The 26,404-nt window shown below is 47.8% G+C and overlaps 1 protein-coding gene across 2 annotated transcripts in view; it reads left to right on the top strand.

Annotated features, from left to right (window-relative positions):
• The first annotated feature begins 553 nt into the window (after positions 1-553).
• Hk1 (hexokinase 1) overlaps positions 554-26,404 on the top strand; it is a 93,410-nt gene continuing 67,559 nt past the window's right edge. Inside the window, exons 1-3 of one of the 2 annotated variants that reach the window (XM_076834223.1) lie at positions 554-634; positions 3,697-3,773; positions 6,039-6,086. In XM_076834223.1, coding sequence (XP_076690338.1) covers positions 6,054-6,086 — 33 coding nt within the window. In that variant the 5' untranslated portion in view covers positions 554-634; positions 3,697-3,773; positions 6,039-6,053. Of the gene's footprint in view, positions 635-3,696; positions 3,774-6,038; positions 6,087-20,460; positions 20,646-26,404 lie in introns of those variants that run through there. The other variant, XM_076834224.1, reaches the window with a different exon arrangement.

A 26,404-nucleotide genomic window follows, 5' to 3' on the forward strand; every position in this document is an offset into this window, starting at 1 on the left:
CAAGATTTTATCCTAAATTTCTCCCTGCCCTGTTTGTTTAAATCAGACAGACAGTGTGCAGGATGAGACATACGAAGCTGACTTTTCTGAAATTTTGGCCTCTTGAAGATGCCTCTGCTCGTTTCCATTTCTATTGGGTTTCCTCCCCAGGAAGCAGAGGAGGCTGTGATTGTGATGGTAGGACAGGACAGAGAGTTTCTTTTTCTTTTTTGCTTTAAATATTTATTTTTTAGTTGTAGTCAGACACAATCCCTTTGTTTCATTTATTTATTTCTATGTGGTGCTGAGCATCAAACCCAGGGCCCCGCGTGTGCTAAGCGAGCGCTCTACCGCTGAGCTCTACTCCCAGCCCAGAGAGTTTCTTCTAGAGTAATATCTCACTAGAAACCTTGTGACATTTCACCTGGGTTTATGGATGCTTCTAGAAACAGGGACCCATACTCTGTCTCTGGTCCTGAGTATCAGAGTTTTTAGTTTCTTAGTAGGTGGGGACAAGGCTTCGGAGACCCTGACCTGCCCCTTGAACTTGACCTTCCTCCAGGCCTTGGAGACCCTGCTACTGAGAACAGGACAGGAAAGGACCTGGCACAGCGGCTGCGTCCCCACCATGGGCCAGAACTGCCAGCGAGGACAGGTAAGCTCTCCCAGCTCTTCTCTGGCTCCCCAGAGGGTCCCGTGCCATGACCCGCTCTGCACCCTCTCTAGGGGGGTCTTGTGTTGGGGTCCATCTCAGAGGAGGGAAAACCCGGACCAAGTGCACAACAGGAAAGCTTGTGGGGCAGGCGGGAGCCTCTCAGACCCGGCCCCTAGCTCTCAGTGCAGGTTCAAGTCCCACCTGGGCCACGAGGTTCTGGACCACGGGCAGCCCACGTGGCCCTCCTGGTAATGGCTTCTTAGACGGTTAGGCTCCTCGGGAACGTTTGCTGAAGATGGGAGCCGGGCTTTCCCTGTCTTCAGAGGACCCCCCTGGCAGAATTTTCCAGTGCTGCGTAAGAGCAGAAGTCCACTGTTAGGTCTTTGAGAGAGGTTTGCATCTCCCCCGAAGGTTGAAGTTTGTCCTGTTGTCACCAGCCTCAAAATGGTGACAGGACAAACCGTTCCTCCGAGTAGCTGGCTCATTTTCAATTGATCTGTACTGCAGATGGGCCTCATGGAGAAGGGCTATAGACTTTTCCTTCCACAGGTTAGGAAGTCTGAAGTGTGATATAAGCCCCAGGAACAGCACAGGACTGGCATATTTTTTCTTTTCTTTTTTTTGGCGGGGGGGTGTACCGAGGATTGAACCCCAGGGTCCTTTTTATCACTGAGCCACATTCCCCACCCTTTTTATTTTTTATTTTGAGACATGGTCTCCTTAAGTTGCTGAGGCTGGCCTCAGACTTGCAGTCCTTCTGCCCCGGCCTCCCCAGTTGCTGGGATTACAGGTGTGTGCCAGTTGGCGTTTATTGAGAACCCTTTCAGAACCACCACTGAGTTTTGTGAAGACTACCCTGGTCAGCCCTTGTGGGGAAAATTTGATTTTTATTAGCCTCAGAAAATAGACGTACAAACTCAAGAAGCTGCTTTGGATCTGAGGTGAGGGGGGTTAGGTACAGAGGAAAGTTCCTTTCGGTCCTGCAGAGTGATTTAAAATGCCCCCTTGAGTGGGGCTCTAGGGTACATGCCCATAATCCCAGCAATTTAGGAGACTGAGGCAGGAGGATTGCAAGTTTAAGGCCAGCCTGAGCAATTCAGGAAGACCTGTCTCAAAATTTAAAATTTAAAAGGCTGGATCTGTACTTCAGCGGTAGAGGGCCAGCCTGGGCAACATAGAGGATACTGTTTCAAAAAATAAAGGATAAATAGCCGGACACAAGCAGTGACCCACATCTGTAATCCCAGTGGCTCAGGAGGCTGAGGAAGAAGGATCGTGAGTTCAAAGCCAGCCTCAGCAATTTAGCAAGGGCCTATGCCACTTAGTGAGATCCGGTTTCTAAATAAAATATAAAAAAGGGCTGGGAATGTGGCTCAGTGGTTAAGCACCCCTGGGTTCAATCCCGGTACCACACACGCACATAGATAATAATAATAATTAACTAATCAATTAGTTAATTTAAAAAATGCCCGTCTTGGTCACCTCTGAGAAAGGCTTTGTAAAGTCCAGCCCAAATTCTCCCCGGCTTTAGAGAATTGAATTTCTTGCTGTTTCTCGGGCCTAGATGGAAGCTCTCGATCTCATTTTATTCTCACTCATGGAATCTAAGGCACCTGCTTGTTGTTGTTGTTTTTTTCTTAGTTGTAGTTGTCAATACCTTTATTTTATTTTTATGTGGTGCTCAGGATCAACCCAGGGCCTCGGATGTGCTCTATCGCCGAGCCCCAGCCCCAGCCCAGTACCTGCTCAGCTTACAAGCGGGTGTGGAGGTCACTAAATATACAAATCTAAAGATTCCCCTTGGCCATTGGACCTCTGAAGAAAGAAGTTTTGCCCTCTCAGGGAAAGGAGGCGTATTTCCAAACCACCAAGATTGTTTGGGAGGTCACTGCCACCTCTCAGGACCCCCACTGTCCCCTTCCTGTGCCCCTGCCTGGCTTTGCCAGTCCTAGGCAGAATGCCACTGAGAGTTTAAAGCAGGTGGCCAGCCTTGGAGAGGTGGCACAAAGCAGCCAGTGTCCTAGCCGCCATGTGGCAGTCAGCAGGCTTGGGCGCTGGTCCGGAGTTCAGTGTCAATCTGTGGGTCTGGGCAGGTCCAAAGAGGAACGTGGGCTTCTGGGATCTCAGATACGAGGTGGAAACCCAGGCATTGGAAATCGGTTTGATCCCTCAAGTAGCCCAGGGTAGGCTGGGGTCCTTGTGGCCCCATGTCCCTGCCAGTTGGCGATCTGGACTGGAGCTGTGCCGTTTGTCAAGTGTACAGTTGGCCTTCTGTATTCATGGGCTCCATATTCATGGATTCGACCAAGGGTGGATTGAAAATATTCAGAAAAAAGTTTTCATCTTCACTGAAGACGTAAGGATGCCGTTCTTTCCTGAATAATACAGTCTAACAGCTATTTACACAGCATCACATTGTGTTAGGTATTGTAAGTAATCCAAAGTCTGTGGGAGGATGTGCATGTTATAAGCAAATACTATGCCCTTTTATATAAGAGACTTGAGCGTCTGTGAACCTTGGTATTGTGGGGGAGTCCTAACTCAATCCCCAAGGGGTTCCAAGGACAGCTATGCCCTGTGTGGATCACTTCACTCTATCTGGTCTCTGAATGATCACAAAGGCCCTAAGAAGTAGTATCATTCCCACTTAATAGATGAGGAAACTGAGGCTTAGAGAGGTTAAATTACTTGCCTGGGGTTGTGCACCTGGTTAGGTACAGACCCAGGACAAAAACTCATGTATCTCTGATCCCAAAACCATGTTCTTCCTACTTCTACATTACAGTCATGGTTGAAGGTGAGACATATTATTCTATCCTATTTTCCCAAGCACAGATGTATTTGGGTTGTTCCAAGCTGAGCAATGTTGTGCTCTGTGTATTAAATTCTCGCTCTTAGTCTAAAGAAAGGTCAAAAATTACGTGGTCCATTCAGTTTTTCTTCTAAGAAGTGTCTTTGACTGTGTCAAGCCCCAGGGCCTTGATGTGTGTTAGGCAGCTGCTCTACCACTGAGCCCCATCCTCAGCCCTTTTTTATTTTTATTTTTATTTATTTTGAGACAGGGTCTCTCTAAATTGCCCAGGCTGGCCTCGAACTTGCGATCCTCCTGCCTCAGCCTCCCAAGTACCTGGGATTACAGGTGTGTGCCCTAGCGCCCAGCTCAATTTTCATAATTGCCTTTATCCCTCTGATTTTTCTTCCCTGATGCTGCAGAGACAACTGCAGGGATGCATGGAGAGTGTCCGCGGAGTTCTGCAAGATCTCCAAGTTAAGAGCAGAAGCCCTTGAAGCCCCTCATCAGGACTAATATACTTGAATTTGGGCTACATCTGTTCCAGCTTGGAGCTCCCCAGAAAGTCTATCTCTAGCTGTCCAGGGATTGGTTGGGACCAAGACCCACATTCCCTTTGCTGGTGGGGATAGAAGACCTGGGTAGGGCTCGAGCACATCAACTGGTCTCCCCTTCCCTAGACAAGGTTGATTTGGCTTCCGCTGCCTCCAAAGCAGGCATGCTGGCCACATGAATGTCCCCAGACACTCCTTGCTGGAGGTGTGACTTGACTCTATCACTGAGCTTTCTTTTTTTTTTAATTATTTTTAGTTGTCCATGGACCTTTATTTTATTTGTTTATTTTTATGTGGTGCTGAGAATCGAACCCAGTGCCTCACACGTGCTAGGCAAGCGCTCTGCCACTGAGCCACAATCCCAGCCTCCATCACTGAGCTTTTTCATTTATCTTTTCGACTCCTCCCTGCCTGGCAGGTTCCTCATGTGGGGGTATTGATCATCTCTGTGCTCCTCAGAGTCATCTCTGGTACAATGGCAAACGACAGCTTGACCCCCAGCCTCAGCCAGCTGTTCTAGCATGTCCTTTAGGCAGGAGTGCTGGGACTCACCTGTCCCTGAGGTTACAGCCTCAGTTTACCTCAGTTAGGTCTAGGCTTCCTTTTCCATGAATTATTCCAGTCAACCAGTGAGTCCAGCTCTATATAGACCTGCTTGCATTTGAATTTGGGAGATATGGCAAGAAGAAGCTCTCTCTAACATGTGTCTGTGCTATCATTTCTGCTTTCGACTTTGAAATCGCCCTTTGTATCAGTTAGCTTTGCTGTGTAATAAATCACCCTACTAAGCAGTGGTTTAAAGGTGCAACACTTTACCCCAAATCCTGAGTTGGCAATTTCGACTGATCTCAGTGGGGATGGCTCTTTTCTGCCCCCACTTACTGTCAGCTGGGCTCATGTTGTGTCAGCTTGAGGTCTGTGGCTTCTTTGACATGCCTGGCAATTGACTGATGATGGGCAGATGTGATGAAGCAATGTGGGTCACAGGCCACACACCCTGCAGCAGCCTAGCTGGACCTCTTTCATGGGGTGGTTGTAAGAGTCCCAAGAATCGCAAGATGGGACAAGCCTCAAAGCACATGAGAATTTTTCAAGCCTTGGCTTGATTCATGTTATTGTCCTGTTGGCCAAAGCAAGTCATTTGGCCAATCCCAGAGTCATCCCACAGGTTGGGTACAGGAAGGAGAATATTGTGGCCATTTTTTTTTTTTTTTTTTGCAGGGGAGATATTGGGTGTTGAACGCACAGGAACTTTACTACTGAGCCACCTCACCAGTCCTTTTTTTTAATTTTGGGACAGGGTCTTGCTAAGTTGCCCAGGTGAGCCTTGAACTTGCAATCTTCTGCCTCAGCCTCCTGAATTGCTGGGATTACAGGTGTGTGCCACCGCACCTGGCTATTGTGGCCATTTTCTACAATAGTTTCTACTGTAGTTCACTGTACCATCTCTAGGCCTTCAGTTACCATCACGAAGAAATTCATGTGGGCTCTTCTCTGGATCCCAGCAGCTTCCACAATTTTGTGAGGCAAGAGAAGTTATGAAGGGGCAGGATGCTGACCCATGTTTCCTCAGATCCCAGCAAGAACTGGTCACTGCTTAACTTCACGCTTATTTGGGAGCATTGCATCCTGCAATCTTGAGGACAGGGTGGGGACCAATGGTTGGGCAGGAATCAGCCCCCTGTACTCCCATCTCCAGGCCTAGCTAGCAGGAGCTGTACCTGTCTGCACATCTGTCTCCCCTAGTCGACTGGGTGTGGGCTCCCTAAGGGCTGAACCAGTTATTTTTCATCTTTGAATCTCTATTGCCTAGTGCAGTGCCTGATACATTTGTAAGCACCTGATAAATGCTTGTGTGAATTAAGGCATTAATTAGACATTGCTGAGCTCTGTGGCATTTCATCCAGACAATCATTGATCACGTTAGAATTTGTGTAGACGCTCCAAGGCTGCTGTGATTGTTTTTCTCTCTCGGTGGTGTGTGTGGCTAGTTAGGAGCACAGAATGCAAGTCCCTCAGATGCCTTTGTAACACTCATCCTGTTCTGTCTCTCTTTAAGGCTGTAGCAGTTGAAATGCAAATACGGCCCCCACTGACTGAAGTTAAGGTAAGAAGTCTAAATGTTCTTTTCATTTCCTTCTAGAATGTTCTCTGTAAAAGATAGATAACGGCATGGCAATTGACTTTGGGAGTTCTGATAATGGTTGTAGGCCCACTACACGGACCTGCAGTGGATCCCCCTGAGTGAGGAGCAGCTCTTACCTCCAACTCCGCCCCTCCGGGTAACCACCTCCACAGTGCAGGTGCTTTCCGAGGTGGCCTTTGTTACATGGGCCCTTTCTTAGCTCTTTTTTGGAATCAAAATGCTGAATACAGGGCCCTCCTACCCCAGAGCTGCTGGCTAGTGATTGTTGGGCAGATTGTGGGGACAGTGAAGAAAGGCTTCTCCCCTCTTTGTTTTCCCTTGTGGAGAGGCAGGCAGGCCAGGAACTTGGCACTCATCCCCTCTCTGGGTTAACAAGGACCAGTTCCAGATCCTTCCTTGACCTAGGCTGACAAATCCCATGTGGTAGAAATCAGAGTTTCCCATGTGTCCCTCCCATTCCCCAAGCAGACACCTTTTGATGTCTTTAAAATGTCATGCAGCAGCAGCAGCCAGGGTTGGTGGCACGTGCCTGTGATAGATTCCAGCTCCTTGGAAGGCTGGGGCAGGAGGATCACAAGTTCAAGGCCAGCCTGGGAAATGTAGCCAGGACCCCGTCTCAAAATGAAAAATAAAAAGGGCTGGGGATGTAGCTCCGTAGTAGAGCACCCTGAGTTCAATCTCCTGTTCCGTGGAGAATAAAAAAAAAAAAAATGAAAATGAAAATAAAATTGCATGTAGTGGAGTGTATCTGAGGTGGCTCGCAGAAGAAAACTCCAGTAACTCTCACTTTCCCCTGCATCATCCATCACCTGGTTCCTAGGTGAGGCCCAAGGCGGGGTCTGGATTGGTCACCGCCTCATTCCACCCACTGAGCCACTACACTGTTCTTTTGGAATGATAAGATTCAAGTTCTCGGCCTCTAAGGATTCATGGCTGAGAAGTGAAGCTCAACGTGAAAAAGACAAAATGGTTATAACATAGGGCCAGGAGAAGGAGCAACCGATCCTCCTTGGGAGGCAGGGAAGGCTGGATGGAGGTGGTGAGATTTACAGAGGGTTTGACAACAGGAGGAGACATTGACCCGGCCAGGAGATAGCTGCAAATCAGAAGTGGAGCCTGGGCAGGATGGCTGGACGCGGGAGGGGCCGAGGCAGTTGGATGGGGGGATTGGTTGACCAGTTAAGGAACTCTATTGTTGGGGCCTAAAAGATCTTCTAGAATGAGGAATCATGTGGTTATAAAGGTTTGCAGTTCAGCTGAGTCAAAGGGCATGAGCTGGAGGGGCCAATGGGACCAGAGTAGGAGGTGTACCAGGAAGTATTACCATCCACTGTTGCCAATTTTAATTTAATTTACTTCATTTATTTATTTTGGTATTGGGGATTGGACCCTGGGTACTCTACTATCTCGAGGCATCTTTAATACTTTTATTTATTTATTTTTTGTGACAGTCTTATTTTTTTGCTGGGGATCAAACTGAGAGACTCACCCATGCTAAGTACCCACTGTACCACTGAGCTACACCCCCAGACCCCATGTTCTTGAACTGCATGTAAATGTAATGGATTCTTTATAGTATATGCTCTTATACCCTGTTTTAATCTTTTTTATGTTGCTGTAGTTATCCATAGTTCCATTCCTCCATGATATTGTATATAGAAAAACTCCAACATATCCACAAAAAACCCTCCTAAACTAATAAACAAGTTCAGCAAAGTTGCAAGATACAAGATCAATATTTAAAGATAATTGTACTTCTATACACTTGAAATGAACAGGCCAACAATGAAATTAAGAAAACAATTCAATTTACAAACAGCATTTAAAAAAAAAAAACCCACAAAAAACAAAAAACAAATCAAAAAACTAAAACCACTTAGGAATAAACAAAAGAAGTGAAAAAATTTCACTCTGAAAACCACAAAATATTATTGAAAGAAAATAAAGATCTGGGCTGGGGATGTGGCTCAAGCGGTAGCACGCTCGCCTGGCATGCGTGTGGCCCGGGTTCGATCCTCAGCACCACATACAAACAAAGATGTTGTGTCCACCAAGAACTGAAAAATAAACGTTGAAAAATTAAAAAAAGAAAAAAAGCAAATAAAGATCTAAATAAATAGTAAGACATCCCATATTCATGGATTGGAAAACTTACTATTCTTACCGCGGCAATACTCTCCAAATTGATCTACAGATTTGACTCAGTCCCTGTCAAGAGCCCATCTGCTTCTTTGCTCCTGAAATTCCTATATAATTGGAAGGGAGTCAAACTATCCAGAATAATCTTGAATAGAAACAAAGTTAGAGAACCCACATTTCCTAATTTTAAAATGTATGAAACTAATCAAGACGGTGTGGTACTGGCTTAAGAATAGACACAGATCAATGGATTAGAACTGAGACTTTAAAAATAAATCTTACATTTATGGTCAAAAGATTTTTTTTTTTTTTTTTTGTACCAGGGATTGAATCCAGGGGCGCTTAACCCCTGAGCCACATCTCTAGTCCTCGTTTATTTTTTATTTTGAGAAAGGGTTTAACTGATCTGCTTAGGGCCTTGCTAATTTGCTGAGGCTGGCTTTGAATTTGCAATCCTCCTGCCTCAGCCTCCTGAACCTCTGGGATTACAGGCATGCACTACAGTACCCAGCTTCAAAAGATTTTTTTTTTTTTTTTAAATAAGCATGTGAAAATGTTTCACTGGGACCAAGTAGAGTCTTCATCAATGGTCCTGGAAAGATTGAGTAGCCACACATAAAAGACTGAAGCTGACTCCCTACTGAATCCTAGATGAAGAGCTAAAATCATGAAATTCTTCAAGAAAAATGTAGGTGTTGATCTTTGTGACCTTGAATCAGGCTGTGGTTTCTTAATCTCTTATTAACTATTGTGGGTGGAACCCGGGCCCCTTCCAAATTCACAATGTTGAAGTCTTAGCCCCTTGTACTTGAGAATGTAGTGGTATTTGGACAGAAGTTCTTAACAGAGGCAATTAAGTTAAAATGAGGTCTTCAGGTGAACCCTAGTCCAATTTGACTGGTTTCCTCATCAGAAGAGGAGATTTGGGGACTCCTGGCTCTGTGCCCCCTTTCTTCAAAAAGGTCTGTTGCTGTTGATTTTGCAGTAAACCTGCTGCTGCTTGCTTGCTTAAAAAAAAAAAAAAAAAAGGAAATTTGGACAGAGAGACCTCATCTATATCGGTACCTGCAGAGAAAAGACCATGGGAAAAAGGCAGCCATTGATAGCCAAGAAGATAGGTGTCAGAATCTGCCCACACTTTGATCTTGGACTTCTAGCCTCTAGAACTGTGATTCAGTACATCTCTGTTATTTAAGCCACCCAGTCTGTTGGATTTTGTTATAGAAGCCCTGGAAAATTAATACAACACCACAAGAACACAAAGAGTGAACACAGCCAAATGTCCATCTGTCCAATACGAATGGATAAGTAAATAGTTTATGTCAACACAATGGAATATTATTTGGCATTAAAAAAGAGTGAAGTTCCAATACATATTACTATCTGAATAAACCTTAAAAATACTATGTTAAGTAAAAGAAGTCAGTTACAAAAGATCACATACCATATGAGTCTATTTCTATGAAATATCCAGAATAGGCAAATCTACAGAGACAGAAAGTGAGTTAGGGTTGGCCTAGGTCTAGGGGAGTATAAGAGTTTGGGAGGTGATAGCTAACAAGTACATTTTGGAGATGAAAATGTTCTAAAATTGATTGTTGTGGTAATATCACAACTCTGTGTCTGCATAAAAAATTGAATTGTACACTTTAAATGAGTGAATTAGCAGTGTGGTGGTTCATATCTATAGTCCTGGCTACTCCAGAGGCTAAGGCAGGAAAATGCTTGAGTCCGGGAGTTTAAGAACAATCTGGGCAACATAATGATTCCCTTAAAAAAAAAAAAAAGTAAATTATGTGATATGTGAATTACATCTCAATAAAAATATTACAGTTCCCCAAAGCATTCCTTTTTTATAGCTGAGAACTATTTCATTGTATGAATGTACCCCAGTTTGCATATCTACTAACCTGTTCATGGCCATTTAGATTGTATCTAGTTCTGAACTATTACTAATAAAACTGCTATGAACATGTGCACAAATCTTTGAATTAATAAATTGTGGTACATCTGTACAATATAATATTACTTACCAAAAAAAAAAATGGAAGTTCAGCTATGACATGGATGAATCCTAAAAAAAGATCTCATTATTTCGGGTAAATAGATGAGTGGAATCGCTGGACATGTGGAAAGATGTGTATTTTGACCTTATTAGAAACAGCCAGTCTCAAACTTGTTATATTATTTTATACTCCTGTCTCTCTCACTTGTTTTCATGTTTATATTTTAGCTGTCTTTATAACATATATATTAATAAAATAGTATGCACTGAGAGTTACAAATAAATATTCTTCTTCTTATTATTATTATTATTATTTTGGTACCAGGGATTTAACCCAGGGGTGCTTAACCACTGAGCCACGTCCCCAGTCCTTTTTATTTTTTATTTTGACACAGGGTCTAAGTTGCTGAAGTTGGCTTTGAACTTGTGATCCTCCTGCCTAGCCTCCTGAGCTGCTGGGGATAAATATGCATATCACTGAGTGGCATGATTACAATATTTGACATATGATTAAAACATTTTCACTGACAAGATTCCTAAAAATAAGTTCCATAGCCGGGCTAGGGGAGAATGATTGATTTCCTAGGGCTGCCATAACAAATCAGCACAGACCTGGTGGCTTGAAACAACGGAAGTTTCTCGTTGCACAGTTCTGGAGGCCAGAAGTTCAAGATCCAGGTGGCAGCAGGGCTGGGCTCCCTCTGCAGGCTCTAGGGGAAAATCCTTTTTTTCCTTTTCTGCTTCTGATGGTTCCAATAGTTCCTTGCTGGGGCTGCTGAGCTCATTCTTTTTTTGCATACCTTCTTTTTCTCCCTGTGTCTTTTGGTCTACCTTTTATCAGTACACTTGCCATTGGTTTTAGGACCCAGCCTGGTAATCCAAAATTACCGTGTGTGTGTGTGTGTGTGTGTGTGTGTGTGTGTGTGTGTGTGTCCCGGTGAGTGCTAACAGGTGCTCTCCCCCAGGGCCACACCCCCAGGCTGACTTTGCTAGGTAGAACCAACAGGATTTGGTAACAGATTAGACGTGGACTTTGAGAGGAAGGAGCTGGGAGACGATGCTCAGGTATCCAGTCTGGGTGCCTGGCGCATAGTGCTGCCTGGATGCTCAGGTTTTGTGTGGCATCCTTCCTCGTTTTATTCTAGTTTCTACTCAAATGTCACATCCTCAGAGACGCCCTCCTGTTGATTCTGTCTAAAATGATACCTTTACCCTGTATTCGTTCCACTTGTATATCAGCTAGGATTAGATCTGGCTGGCAGAAACAGAAAACCCCAAAAGAGCAAGTGAAGAAACACATTGGAAGTTATTTTTCTCTCGAATTTCAGAAATCTGGAGGTTTGGGGGTTACCTGGGACACCATGGTGACAGGGGCGCAGGATCCTTCTCCTTTATCTCGTTGCTTTATTCGGTGTGGCTGCCTTTCCCAAGGTTATGTCATAATCTAATGGGGTCGCTGGCTCTGTGGCCCCTGGGTTTGTACTTCGGCTGGGAGGAAGGAGGCATGGCGAGAGGGAGGCTGCACCGTAGCTGGGTCTGAAGGCAGGCTTCCAGAAGCTACCACGAGACACACTCACTTTCATCTTTGGCCAGAACTTGGCTATGTGCCCACATCTAGCTGCAGGGGAGGCTGGAAATGTGGTCCTCATTCTGGGAAACTTATTCTGAATTCAGCTAAAAATAGGTGCATTTTTTAGTTGGGTTAAAGTGGAAATGGACATTATGGGATATAACTGTATCGGCTCACCCTGCTTTAGTCTTCCTCCCAGTGTCTGGCCTAATGTGGATTTAATTAGTGACCTGCTCACTGCCTCTCTCCCCACCAGAACGTGGACAGGCACTCTCTGCTTGTTCCGCCCACCATTCTAGGCGCTAGGGAAGCTCAGGGCGGGGGGCTTCACAGACTCTCTTCCTATGGGGGAGAAGAGAGTGGGGTTCAGAGACATTTGGAAATATGGGTCAAGGATTTGGGAGAGGGATGGAGGCGGAAGCTCTTGATTCTTTGGGAAGGACACATTGAGAAGACAGTGGCAGAGCAGGGTCACTCAGCCACCTCAGCAGAATCAGCTGAAGCCAGCTGTCTCCTCCCAACTCTGCCAAGAGGGGCAATGGCTTCCGGAGCCCATGTGTAGCCCCCCGCCATGCAGATCTGCCTCCCTGCTTGGTTTGAGAATGCCCTTTACAAGAGAGCTGCAGAGCCAGGATCCACTGGCCAGCCTTTACAAATCTAGTAAACCATGACCCTGTCCCCTAGGTGACAGGCTCTCCATGCAGGTCCCCGGACCCATCTATGATTGAGGTTTCACCAAGCCTCAGTAAAATGAGAAAAATCAGAACAATATTGTGTAATAGATACTTTACCTTGTTGGAAAGCAGCATGGTCTGGAGCCAGATTGCCTTGGCTCCAATTGCAGATATTCTACTTAGTGGCTGTGTGACCTTGGAGAAGTCATTTAACCTCCCTGGCTCTCATTTGTCAAATCTGACACTGCTAGTATCTACCTCATTGGGTTGTTTTAAGGCTTGGGGTAGTTGGCTCTTCTGTTACTGTGAAGAAATACCTGAGGAAAACACCTTTTAAAAAAGATTTTTTAAAAGATTTTTGTTCTTTAGATATATATGTGAATAGAGTATATTGTGATATATGCATACGTGGAGTATAACTTCTTGAGGCTGTATGTGATGTGGAGTGATACTGATCGTGTGTGCACCCGTAACATAGGAAAGTTATGTCTGATTCATTCTACTGTCTTCCACTCCCATCCCCCTCCCTTCCCTCATTCCCCTTTGTCTAATGCAATGAACTTCTATTCTACCCCCTTATTGTATGTTAATATTTGCATATCAGAGAGAACATTTGGCCTTTGTTTTTTTGGGATTGGCTTACTTCACTTGGCATGATAATCCATCTATTTACTGGCAAATACCATAATTTCATTCTTCTTTATGGCTGAGTAATATTCCATTTTGCATATGTACCACATTTTCTTTATCCATGAGAGGAAAGATTTATTTTGGCTCATGGTTTCAGGGGTTTCATGTCATAGTCACTCTACCTTTGTCAAAGCAGAACAACATAGTGGGGATCATGTGTGGTGGGGTGGGCAGAGCAGATTACTCATGGTAACCGGGGAAACAGAAAGTGAGGGTGGGTGAGGAAAGCATGCTTGGGACAAGATACACCCTTCCAGGACACACCCCCAATGACCTACTTCCTCCAACTAGGCCCCACACCTTACAGTTTCCACCACCTCCCAAGAGTCCATTCATCCATAAACACAGTGGCTTAATCCATCAATGAGATCAGAGCTTTCCTGATCCAGTCACTTCCCACAAGCTCCAAACACTGTTCCAAACACTGCTGCATTGGGGACCAAGCTTTCAACACACGAGCCTGTGGGGGACATTTCATATGCAAACCATAACAAGGTTCGAACAAATTACTATAAGTGAAGTATTTATTGAACCTAGGGCCATGCATGTGCTAAGCACATGCTCTACCACTGAGCTGCACTTCCAACCCCCAAAGAAGAACTTAGAACAACACCTGGTATATAGTACAGCCCACCCAAGTACTAGCTGTTATCATAACACCAAAAGTATTTAATTTTAAAAGCAATCATTTTTACTCCTTTGAGTTATAACATCTTTTCCTCTTAAGAAAATTATGGAGGGTAGGATATGGAAATTATAACTTTAAAAAGAGTCCTTTCCTGGTGCAGTGGTGCACTCCTGTAATTCCAGCAGCTCTCGAGGCTGAGGCAAGAGGATTGTGAGTTCAAAGCCAGCCTCAGCAAAAGCGAGGTGCTAAGCAACTCAATGAGACCCTGTCTCTAAATAAAATACAAAAGAGGGCTGGGGATGGGGCTCAGTGACTCAGTGCCCCTGAGTTCAATTCTCAGTCCCCCTAGCCCCCCGCCAAAAAAAATTCTTTTTTTTTTTTTTTTTTTTTTTTATGGTGCTGGGGATTGTGCACGTGAGGCAAGTGCTCTACCAACTGAACAATATCCTCAGCCCCCCCACCCCAAACAATCCTTTCTGAGCAAAATAAAAAGTCAACTCCTAATTCTTTGGGTGCTGGCCTGTGAACTCCCATGGTCTAGGAACCCTGCTTAGGGACAGGTGTGAATCCTGGGGGTGAACATTAACCAGTGCTTACTATTTGGGTGCTAATTCTAAGAACAGGAGGCCTTTGTGGGTGTGGAGGTGTTCTGTCCCACATGGGCTCTGGGGAGAAATGTCCCAGGAGACTCGGGGTGGCCAGCAGGGTGATTTGAGATTGCTCTGGTCCAACAAGATATGGGCTTTCTTTGGGGAAGGAGCCAGCCTGAGATAAGGAGCAGGTCTGAAGCCCAGAAAGGCCTCCGCAGTCTGGTTAACTCTTCCTGTGCCAGGTCCCAGCTCTCTAGGCCTAGAAGGTTTGTGAGGGTCGACAGCAATGGAATGAGGATGAGATGTTTGGAAGGCGATAGAGTGGGCCTGGGCCTGTCTCTGAGTTCCCCTGAGGGGCTTTTATCTCGAAAGGGGAGTGGAAGCCTCCTTGGGACAGAAGCTGAGAAAGGTATCTGGGGGTCAGGGCCTGTTTCAAGCCTGGCGAATGGGTCAGGGTGGAGAAAGGGGCAGCAGCGGTGGGTCTTTCTGACACTGGAGAGGGCTGGTGACTGGGGAGAAGAGCCAGAGAGGTGCCTAGGCCCCAAGATCTGGGTGCAGAATTCCAATTTTATGCCCTATTTGCCTCTCTTAGTATATATATGTGTGTGTGTGTGTGTGTGTGTGTGTGTGTGTGTGTGTGTGTGTTGTAGATGGACACAATGTCTTTATTTATTTTTATCTGGTGCTGAGGATCTAATCCAGGGGCTCATATGTGCAAGGCAGGCGGTCTACCACTGAGCTACAGCCCCAGCCCTCCCCTCTCTTTCTTAATCGTAACCCCTGCCCTATATACCTGAGGCCTTCCGCCTGGAAATCCCAGTCCTCAGGAGCTGAGCCTGGGAATGCCTCACAGGGCCGGCCAGCAGGGTGAATCAGTGAAGCAGGTGGCTCGCTCGGGTGTGCTAGCGCAGGCTGCTGCCCTGTCTGAAGCCGGCTGTGGCTCTCAGCTCCAGCTCAATGTTGCTACACAATTGCTGGCACAGGTCCTGTGTGGCTGGACCCCCGATGCCAGACACCTGGGTTTTAAAGTAAAATCTTCTGATTTTTCCATGTAGACCCATATGTATAAAGTATAGATGGGTCAAATAAGATAGTGCGGGCCACACTTTTAAACCTGGCGGTTGCTTTCTTAGCCTTTTTACAATGTTGGAGGGCAGACCTTTAGGTGAATGAAAGCAGGAAGGAGGCAGCCTGACAACGTGATACTGCAACTCAAGCCACTCTGGGGGCTGATGGCCTGGGCCTCCACACCGGCCCCCTGTAGGGAGCAGAATAGCTACAAAGCAGATAATTCAAAGTTGAATGAACTTCCACCCACTGTGCTAGGGACCTGCAGAGCCACCAAGACTTGGGGGAGGCATCTTCAGCTTCATCCTAGAGAGGTTGCTAAGAGCAGTACAGGTCAATTCATTTTAGAATCTTCTTTCAGCTGGGCTTGGTGATGCACACCTGCAATTCCAGTGGCTCTGGAGGCTGAGGCAGGAGGATCTTGAGTTCAAGGTCAGCCTCAGCAACTCAGCCAGACCCTGTCTCTAAATAAAATACAAAAAAGGACTGGGGATGTGGCTCGGTGGTTAAGTGCCCCTGGGTTTAATCCTCAGTACCTAAAAAAAAATAAAAGGTGGGGGGCTGGGATTGTGGCTCAGTGGTAGATCGAAAGCCTAGCATGGGTGGGACTGGGGGTTCGATCATAAGCATCACGTAAAAATAAAAGGCATTGTGTTGTGTCAATCTACACCTAAAAAATAAATGTTTTTTTTAAAGAGTTTTTTTTTTTTTTTTTTTTTTTTAAAAAACTGATCTTTAAAACAAACAAACAAAAAAACTTCTTCCAGGGGCTGGGGATGTGGCTCAAGCTGTAGCATGCTCGCCTGGCATGCGTGGGGCACTGGGTTCGATCCTCAGCACCACATAAATATAAAATGAAGTTGTGTCCACCGAAAACTAAAAAATAAATATTAAAAAGTTAAAAAAAAACTTCTTCCAGATGTTAGTCCCAAAGTTAGAGACTAAGTCACCATTTCTCATTCCTGAATCTCACAAGAAACTTGATAAACTGGTATTTGAATATCATAGCCGCCCAGATCAATCCAGTCATTTTCTCTGGCTTCAGTATTTTCTTGGGCATCCACGGTTGGAAAAGGTCTGCAGGTGACTCTAGTGCAGCCAGGCAGAAAACCCCTGATCTAACTCCCAGAAATGCTAGGTCAGGTCCCTGTAGGATGTACTGTGCATGATAGTCCTACAGGGCCAGGATTCCAAGATGTGGAGTGGTGTAGGCCCTGGCCTTCATTTTTCTTGTTCTCTCTTCGAGACCTTAAACAAGCTTGCTACCTTCCATACCTCATTGATTGATTAAGTGTGGATAATGATATTTGCCCTTCTAACCTCACCAGGCTGTTATCAGGAGAAATGAGGCAATAAATGCGAAACTGCTCTGTAAACTGTCAACCTGTGCAAACATTACTGCTGTTCCAGTGTGCTCCCAGGTGCTGGGGGTCCAACTTGATCTGCTGGAGGTCATTTCTGGACTAACATTCCTGGTGCTACGGGCCAGATGGGAAGCAGTAGAGACATTCTTCAAGTGCAGCTTGCAATGTCTTCCAGGCAGGTGTATTTCCTGGGGTAGCAGCTGGGACCATTTGAGCCTTCCCCCAGCTTGAACAAGGGGAACCATAGTAAATGAACTGAGAGTTCACGGGACTTGAGGGAAAGGAGAAGGCCCTCTGGAGAGAGAGGGAACTACAGACTCCCTTTACGTTGAGGTCTTCCTGTGGGTCCAGGGAGTGATAGTGGAAAGTTGGGCTTAAGAGCTGGGTAATGGCAAACAGAAGAGACATGCATGAGGTGACCACTGGTTTGATAAAGAGGGGACACAGCACTGGAAGTGGTCTGATTGGGGTCGATAAGACCAGCCCCCCAGAAGACAGTCACCCCTATCAGACAGGCGGTCATGACTCAGTGTTATTTATCTGGGGCTCAGGCTGCCTGGTGCAGGGGCGGACAGACAGCACTGGCTAGGCATCAGAACTGGGCTTGAGTCCTGGCTCCAAACGCTACCATAATCTGACACTGGGCAAGATGGCCCACCAGCTGTGTCTCAGGCTACTTGTCTGCAAAGAAGAGCTTTGGTCTCTATTTGGATGGACTCTGAACACAGCCCGAGTGTGCCCTATGGAGGCGGGGAGGCCTGGGAGGCTGAGGTGAGTTAGGGGAGGATTTCTGGGGAAGGTGGCTTAGCTGGACCTTAGGGAGGACACTCCTCCTCAGGCACAGGTGAGTGGAGAAGGCAGGGTGAGGAGGGAATATGAGTAGGGGCACAAATGGAATGGGTGCCGAGGACAGTGGGAAGTGGTCTTGCTATATGGCAAAGGGTGAAGGAAGAGATAAGTGGGCAAGAGTGGAGTCAGATTACAGAAGGCCTCAGATGTTTAAATTGGCTCCATCAGGAAGCAGGGGGCCAGGGAGAGCTTGTGGGCAGGGGCAGGGTGTCATTAGGCTCCTTTTTAGCAGGATTAATGTGGTCTGGAGCTTGGAATGGCTTGGATGGCGGGAAGCCAGGAATCGGGGAGGACAGCTAGAAGGCTCTTGTCATATTTCTGGCCAGGAAGAGGAGGAATGGGGGTTGGGAGGCAGCTGCGGGTCAGGCCTAGAGCTGTATCTTAGGAAATATTTCTAGGTCTTGGGGCCTGCTGCATGCAGGGGCTGGGGAGCTGTTAGTCACCTGGGAAGCAGCTTCTTCTCTGAAGGTCAGGGAAGTTAAAGCAGAGGCACCTTCCTGTCTTCCCTGGAGGGGAAGATGTTCTGTGAGCAGAACATCTTGCAGGTAGCCTGGCTGTGTGCAGGATCAACTGCTCCCCAACTCTGTCTAAGGGTTGTAAGGGGGTCAGGGAAATGGTGCCAGCTGGGCACTGGGTGAGGGTAATACTCTATCACCATCCTTGGCTCATTTCAAGCGGTTGAGTAGTGCCAGCACAGGGCGAGGTGAGGGAGCCATAGCAATGAGCAAAACATAATCTTCCATCCTCAAAGAGCTCCCAGCCTTGAGAGCTCTGTGCATTGGCAAGACTCAAATCAAATGGCAGTGCAGAGCCACCATCTTGTTCTCACCTACTCCACATTGCTTTATGGCCACATTGGTAGTTATGTTGATATGTGCTAGAAAATCCCTGCTCCTGGTGTATAATTATACAGGGACAGAATGAGGCTCAGTGGCACTCACAGTAATTCGCAGAGGGGAAGTTTCTCTTTGGAAACTAATTCAAATATAAAATGGCTGGGCCCTTAGTCTGGAAAGGGGAGAGAGGCCCTGAAGCTTCAACCTCATCAGTTTCCCAATTCTCTTATAAACCCCACCAGTTATTAAGTATTAGGTGCTTGTGTTTGTTTATAGTATTTCCCAACAATCAAGGGCATTAGTAAGCACCTCAATCTTATGGATGAGGAAAGGTCCAGAGAGGTGACTGAGGATGCCTCTCTGCACAGGTCATAAGGCAGGAAGTGGAGTTCACTCTGGATAGAGCCAGTGCTCTCCAGGGCTGCATGTAAGCTCCTCCTTCTCAGTGGGTGATGGCAGCTGTTAGGTCACTGGCTTCCTGAGGAGGGCTGCTCTGGACCTAGGTCATCTTCTTCCTGAAACAACTGTAACTTTGCTAGACCTGGCCAGGGGATAGGGGCTCCCAGCATTCAGGGCTGAGGTAGCCAGATGGACTCTGGTCATTTCAGGGGTACCACATGGTGCAGCTTTGTCTTAGGAATTGGAGTATTTGGGCAGAGAGGGTGCATACAAGGGGGTGGGAGGTGGATAGTAAACCTCAAGGAATGAGCTCCAGCCTGGAAGACACATAGACCCAAGTTCTAATCCTTCATCTACAACTTCATGGCTGTTAAAGTCCAGCAAGATTGAGGTTTCCTTGAGTCTTAGTTCCCTTACCTGTTGAATTAGGATAATGTTTGAGCTCATCACATGTCATTCTGTAAGATATTCAAGCTTCTAGTGGCCTCTGGCACACAAAAGTACTTCATCTGAGATTCTTAGGATTGCTGTTCATCCTTGTAGCAGCGTAAATATCTGTTTCTGCTCCTCACCCCAACCCTGTACCCTTCACCTTGAAGCTGACAGGTTTACTAGGGATCCTTTCAATCCCACCTAACATCCTGGGGAAGTATAAAAAGACGGCACCTGGAAGGGGCTCCTGAACTGTACCCCGACCCCGTGGGCCTGGATGCCCAAGAGCAAGAGGAGGCCAGAAGGATGGGGACAGGCCAGGGCCTGTGGCCCAAGTCCCGCCCAGCAGGAGTGCTCCCTCCAGGGAGCCCGTGACGCAGGGGCAGGAGCTCTGGTGCGACTCTCAGGGTTTAGCAATGCAAACCCGCAGCCGGAGAAGTAAGCCAGCCGGGCCCGGGTGGGGCGATGTACTGTCGCCGAGGACCAAGGTGGGGCGCCACGCTCGGCCTCTTGACACGCGAGAGCCGGCCGGCGCGGGGACCCGGGTGCCAAGACCGCGAGGCCTCCTGGCTCCCGCTTCCGCTTGCTTTCCACGCCCACTTCTATAAGCCCCCTCCCGGTCCCTCCGGATCCGCGGGAATCTTGGGGGCGAGACCTCATTTCTGAGGAAGGGGGATTGCACACTGCCCTCCAGGCTGCCCAGTCCCGCAGCAAGCCTTCCGGGGCCTTTAGTCCCGGACGGCCGCGCCCCGAGCCTCGCCGCCCGCTGCCCGTCCGCCCCGGCACGGCACCGCCACGCGTGACGGTGCGCTCGGGAGAGCTCCTCCCGTCCGGCGCCGGCTCCCTACGTGGGGAACGTGCAGGGTGATGCCCGAGCGGGGGGGATTTCGCGGTGCTGCCCGCCCCCTTTCCGGCGCGGGAGGGAGCGGACGCCGCGCCCCCCATCCCGACCGGGACGCCCCCGCCCGGCGCTGCCGAGGCTGGCAGCAGCCAATGGGCGCGGAGGAGGTGGGCCGGCCGGCGGCTGTCACCCTCCCGGAGACGCGAGCGCTGAGACTGGGAGCGCGCCAGCCGACGCCGCGCCCCGGGCCGAGGGGGAGGAGCCGCGGGAGGAGGAGGAGCCGCCGCGCCGCCGCCGGAGGACCACTGCTCACCCCGGCTGCGGAGGACCCACCGGCCGCACGCCTGCCGCCCCGCGCCCCAGACCGCCAGCATGATCGCCGCGCAGCTCCTGGCCTATTACTTCACCGAGCTGAAAGATGACCAAGTCAAAAAGGTGAGCCCCCGCCCGCGCCGCCGCCGGCGCCCTGGCCTCAGCCTTGCATTCCGGCATCCGCTCGCCGCCGCCTCCATCCTCCCGCGCCCGGCCTCCCCCAGGCCAGCAGACGGTTGGACTCCAGAGCGCGGGGGGATGGCCTCGCCCTGGAATGCTCCCCGACATTGTCAGCATCCGTGTGTGTGTGTGTGTTGAGAAGAGGGGCGGTGGGCTGAAGACCCTCGAGACTGGGCTGCGTGCTGCAGTGTCCTTGAATCGGGCCGTGGATGTCAGATGGGTCCCCGGGCCCATTCGAAGGGGGTTGGGTGGGGACCAGCGGGCCGGTCCGCAGGGCCTGTTTGAAAGGGTCCGGGCGCCGTGGGCGTAGGGAGGCGTGATCTCGCAGAGATGCTGGGGAGGTGAGCGAGCAGCTGGCGGGGGTGCTGGCTGGAGGCCAGGCATCCCATATTTGGGGTTCCCAGCGGAGGGGGTCGGGTGCCTCAGAGAAACTGTCATCGGGCTCCCCTAGCTATTGCAGCTGCTCCTTAATCTGAGGACGGGGTGACCCGCCTGGCTTTCCGGAACCGGGAGGGGTGCGGAGGCCACCGGAAACTTTGCTCATAGGCCTCAGGTCTGGAGCCGCACGTCTGAATGGAATTTTTTATTCCTCTTAAGCTGTAATTTCCAGCCAGCTCACATAAGAGCCTGGCCACTTCAATCGGAGGCCTTGACCTGTGTGCGCCTGTGGCCTGTGTTCCTGCACAGGGATGCATCTCCCTACGCTACGGGGTTGTTGCCTTTAAGTCTGTTGAGTGTAAAATACTGTCTGTCTGCTGGCGAGTCTTAAAGCTATATCATCCCTTTGCCAGCCCCACTATGGGAATTTACAGAAACAGTCCAAATTGTAGTGGAAAACATCCATTTTATCAGTGCCAGTCTGGCACAGGTGGTTACTGCTGGGGTTAGGTGGGACAGACTGGCAAAGTCAACCTGACTTTGAAGTTCAGACAGGCAATGCTACCTACAGGTCAGAGGCAGAAGTGACAGATTTTGATTTTCTGCCCTGCAAGCCACAGTCATCCCCGTTCACCAATGACTCTCTCATCTGGCACCCTAGGAAGCAGGCCTACTGAGGGCAGAGACCTCATCAAGGTCATTCAACCAGTTAGAGGTAGAGCCAGGGCGGGGCTCCTGCCTCCCTCCTCCCAGATAACTTGATTGGGGTTCCTCCTGGAAGACAGCTGGAGGGGAGGCACTGAGAGACAGGGCCCCTGGAAATACCACTGGGATCCTAGATCTGGTACTGCTGGGTGGGGACCAGGAGTGGGGTAGTTAGCAGATAGGCTTGGAAATCTGCCATGAACCTGGGGTTGTCAAACTGTGGGACTCATGCTCACATCCCTGGAGCACCCTGGAGAGTCCTTCTGGCCTGACCTCAGGGAGCCATGCAAACCGCTGCATTTGACAAGTTTTCTTTAAAGGTGTTGTGCATCACTGATGCTCTTCCCACTGGAGAGGGAGACAGACCTCCCACCATGACAAGTCACTGGGGTGGAGGCCCAACTGACCTTGAAAGCTAAACCTCCAGTCGCCACACCCACCACCACCTGTGTGACTGCTAGCTAGTTGCCCTGCTTGCTGGTGATGGCCTCCAGCAACTGAGTTGGGCTGAGGTTCGGACTGCACTCAGTGGGCTATCTCAGCAGACCTGCAGTGTCTAGGGAGCCCTCCACTACCACGAGTGGCCTGATTGACATCTGTCTGTGCATATTCTGTCACTCAGGCCCCTGTCAGTGTCTGACTATGTGACTTCTGATTCAACTGTTTCTTCACTAAATTCCTCCTCACTCTAAGATTGTGACCCTGATACCCTTTCCTCCTCTAGCCCCAGAACTTGCTGCAGGAGGATCCTGAGGCCAAAACTTCCACCAGGCAACATTGTTTGCTAAGGAGATTCTTAAAAAACAAGTTGGCTTTCTTGCGTCTCATCTAGGACTTTTTAAGCTGTTTTTTTTTTTTTTTTTAATGGGGGAACGTGTAGGTTCTTGTAAGACATCAGCTCCACCTGCCTGGTATGTTGTTGTGAACTGCCATGTGTGGGTGTGGTCCCTAGGAAGCTTCTTGAGCCTTCGGAGGATGAGCATAGTGGACACTTGCTCCAGTGACCAGTGGGTGTTACCCACTGCCTTATGTGCTGGTCTGCCCTCCTGGGGCTCAGGACATGTTAGAAACCTGCCATTCCCACCCACCACTCACCAGTGTGAAAGCCTGGCTGGGGGTGCAGAACTCCAAGCCCTCCACTTCTTGTGGGGCTGGGCCACGTGAAGGGGACCCAGTGAGGACTGCTTTCATCTTGTGGGCGGCCATGATGATTCAGCCATCCAGACTCCAGGGCTCTGGATACAGACCTGGTATTCCTCATTAACCTGCAAGAGCATCTTCTTGCTGTCTGGCCTGGAGATGGGAGATTGGATTGTGCTGGGCGAGGTTTTCAGGTTTTCTCAGAATACAGAAGTGATAATGAAAGAGTATCATCTCTCTCCTCATTGCCTGTGAGGCATATTGGTAATTCAGCCTCACAAAACACATCCGAGAACGAAACAGTTGAAGCATCTGTTGAACTGATAGGGCTTGCAGCCCTATTTTCCGAGCACATCTGCACAGTATTGGTTAATGGTGCTGTGAAGAGGGTATCCTAGCATTAGGCTGAATGAAGCATAAAACACATATTTTTCTTTCATTCTTTTAATGCTTTTAGGAGGAAAAGGTGGCTCGTGTGCTTGTGAACGATTCCATTCATTAGAATGCCAGACATCTGCTCGTTCTGCAGCTAGAGGCCAGGTCCTTTGACCTCTAAGTGACTTTTAACATGCCTCTCATCCCGCCAGCTTCCTCTCCTGGGTGTAGCCAGTAAGGATCTGGAGGAGGGTGAAGGATTGCATAGAGTGCTATTTGTTTAGAAAGGGAAGATGGATCCAGGAAGGTCAGAACTTGGCCTCTAAAGAAAGAACTGACTTCCTTTCCTTCAGGCCTGACAAATTGGTAATAAATACTAGTGGAGTTTTCTCTGGGTGGGATCCCCATAATTCTAAGTAATCTCCATTAGGAGGTGAACAAACAGTTGTGATTTGTCTAGTGGCCAAACCCAGGAGCCCTTGAGTGCTTGGCCCAGGAAGGTGGGGTACGGTATGCTTAGCAATTGAAGAGTGACGGAGGCTCCATTTCCTTAGAGCCTCGGCATTCAGTTGTAAAGGCAAGCAGAAAAACAAAACACAAAACTCCTGTTCCTTATTGCTCAAGGGTAAGAGAGGAGTCATAAAATCATGGAAACTCTCATTTACCTGTCAATGAGTGTCAGGCAGCCAGTGAAAGGTTCCCGTGGTGAATCTTCATTTCATAATCCCTGTTCTTCCACCTTGGGTCTTCCTAAGGTTTCCCCCCAAGAGAAGCCCCATCCCTTCCTCTGGTTGGATGATTTGGGAATATGTGAGGAAATAAACTGGGCGAGCAGGGTGGCTGTGAGGTGCGTCCACGTCTGACTATGCTGCGCGCTGCTCTCCCACGCTCCTGCTGTTCTCTGGGGGAAGCATGGGTAGCTTTTCCCCCAAAATACTGATTGGGCGTGACTGGGACTATGTGTGTGCCTGCAGTCAGGGATTCCTGCTGATAGAAGTAGCCACTGGAGCCAGCTCTGAGCATGCCTGAGGAAGCCCCAGGGGAGACGTTGGATGCAGAGAGGAGTCAGTGGTGGCTAGACTTCTGGCACCTCCTCATGGATTTGAGACCCCTTAGGATCAGATCTGATCCCAGGAATAATTGCAATAATTGTTTAGAAACATGTTTGAGTCCTTTATTATGTGCAGAGTTCTGTGCTAGCCTGGGGTGACTGCCATAAATGAGGTGAAAGTGGAGCATGAGTAATTATTTGCCATCTTAAGGTGTGTGCAAAGCACAGACTGCTGCAGACTGCTGTGGGAGCAGCTAGTGAGCTGGTGGTCAGACCCAGGGTGGGAAGTCACTAACTTAAGAACTACTTCAAGCCAGACCTGATGTGTTAGCCTGGGGAGGTGTGGACATTGGTTGGGGGAAGCAGAACAGGTACCCACTGTCTCCGGCCTAATAAACCACAACAGTGGGATCTTATGATGCCACTTAATGTATGTTGGGTTATCTTGGCCAAATCTAAAAGAAAATCAGGTAAAAATTTTATTGATAGGTTTTTTTTTTGTTTTGTTTTGGGGGGTACTGAGGATTTGAACCCAGGATCACTTAACCACTGAGCCACATCCCCAGCCCATTTTGTTTTATATATAAATTAAATATATATTTAATGTTATTATTTTTTTAAAAATTTGTTTTTTAGTTATAGTTGGACACAATACCTTTATTTTATATATGTGGTTCTGGGGATCGAACCAGGGCCCTGCACATGCTAGGTGAATGCTCTACCACTGAGCCACAACCCCAGCCCCAATGTTATTATTACTTTTATACCTTTATTTTATTTATTTTATGTGGTGCTTAGGATTAAACCCAGTGCCTCACACATGCCAGGCAAGAGCTCCACCACTGAGCAGTTATCCCAGCTCCCCACCCCCTTTTATTTTAATTTTGAGGGTCTCATTAAATCACCTAGGGCCTTGCTAAGTTGCTGAGGCTGACTTTGAACTTGTGATCCTCCTGCCTCAGTCACATCCCGGCAATAGATAGATTTTTATTTCTGGAAGTAACATTGACTTCTGGTAAACAACACAAATGCAGATACTATATTTAGAAACTTTGTAAAGTGGCGTTAAATGGATGGTAACTAAAATGTGGTTTTATTTTCTCTTTTTATTTTATTTTATTTTATTTTTTTGTGGTGCTGGGGATTGAACCCAGAGCCTTGTGCTGAGCTATATCCCCAGCCCTTATTTTCTCTTTTTAATGGTTTGTTATCTCTGAGCATCCTGAAATACTTTATATGTGTCATGTCAGGTATCGAGTATACATCTAAATAAGATTATATTACAGATGTTTGAAGCATACAGATGTACTGGTGTGTACATACTTTCACAACCCCCAGCAGACAGACTGTCAGGGCAGGAGGTGCTATTCCTGCTCTTGGTGGGGCTGCTCCCTCCCCCGGGCGCCCTTGTCACCTGCCTTGAGTGCTACAGGCAGAAGGCAGAGGGCAGCGATTTTATTCCCCACTTAGAAACAGGGAATGGAGGCCCACCCAGAGGAGATAAGCACTTTTCCAAGGTCAAAAGAAAATCAGGATCAGGAATGGGATCCAGAGGGCTCTTCTTGCTCCCTCTGTTTCCTATGGCAGAAAAACTCATCTTGTTGACTTTAATAGTTTGCCTTGGAAGCTGAATTTTCATTTTCTCCCTCTAGAAATAAAATAAGTTAATTTTTTATTATGAAATATTTGAGGCACATTAAAATATATATATACACACCCACACATACATATATATACATATACATATAATATATACATATATACGCTCTGGGGATGAACCCAGGGGTCCTTAACCACTGAGCCATACCCCCGCCTTTTTTTTTTTTTTTTAACATGCTTTTAGACACAGGGTCTCATTGAGTTGCTTAGGGTCTCGCTAAGTTGCTGAGGCTGGCTCTGAACTGTGATCCTCCTGCTTCAGCCTCCTTGAGGTTAATGAAACAAATGTATAACCACTATTCATTTTGAGATTTTTTTTTTTTTTTTTTTGGTACCATGGATTGAACTCAGGGTTGCTTAACCACAGAGCCAAACCCTAGCCTTCTAAATTTAA

Source organism: Callospermophilus lateralis, chromosome 15 (genome assembly GCF_048772815.1).
Source record: "Callospermophilus lateralis isolate mCalLat2 chromosome 15, mCalLat2.hap1, whole genome shotgun sequence".
In the NCBI taxonomy this organism is placed as follows: domain Eukaryota; kingdom Metazoa; phylum Chordata; class Mammalia; order Rodentia; family Sciuridae; genus Callospermophilus; species Callospermophilus lateralis.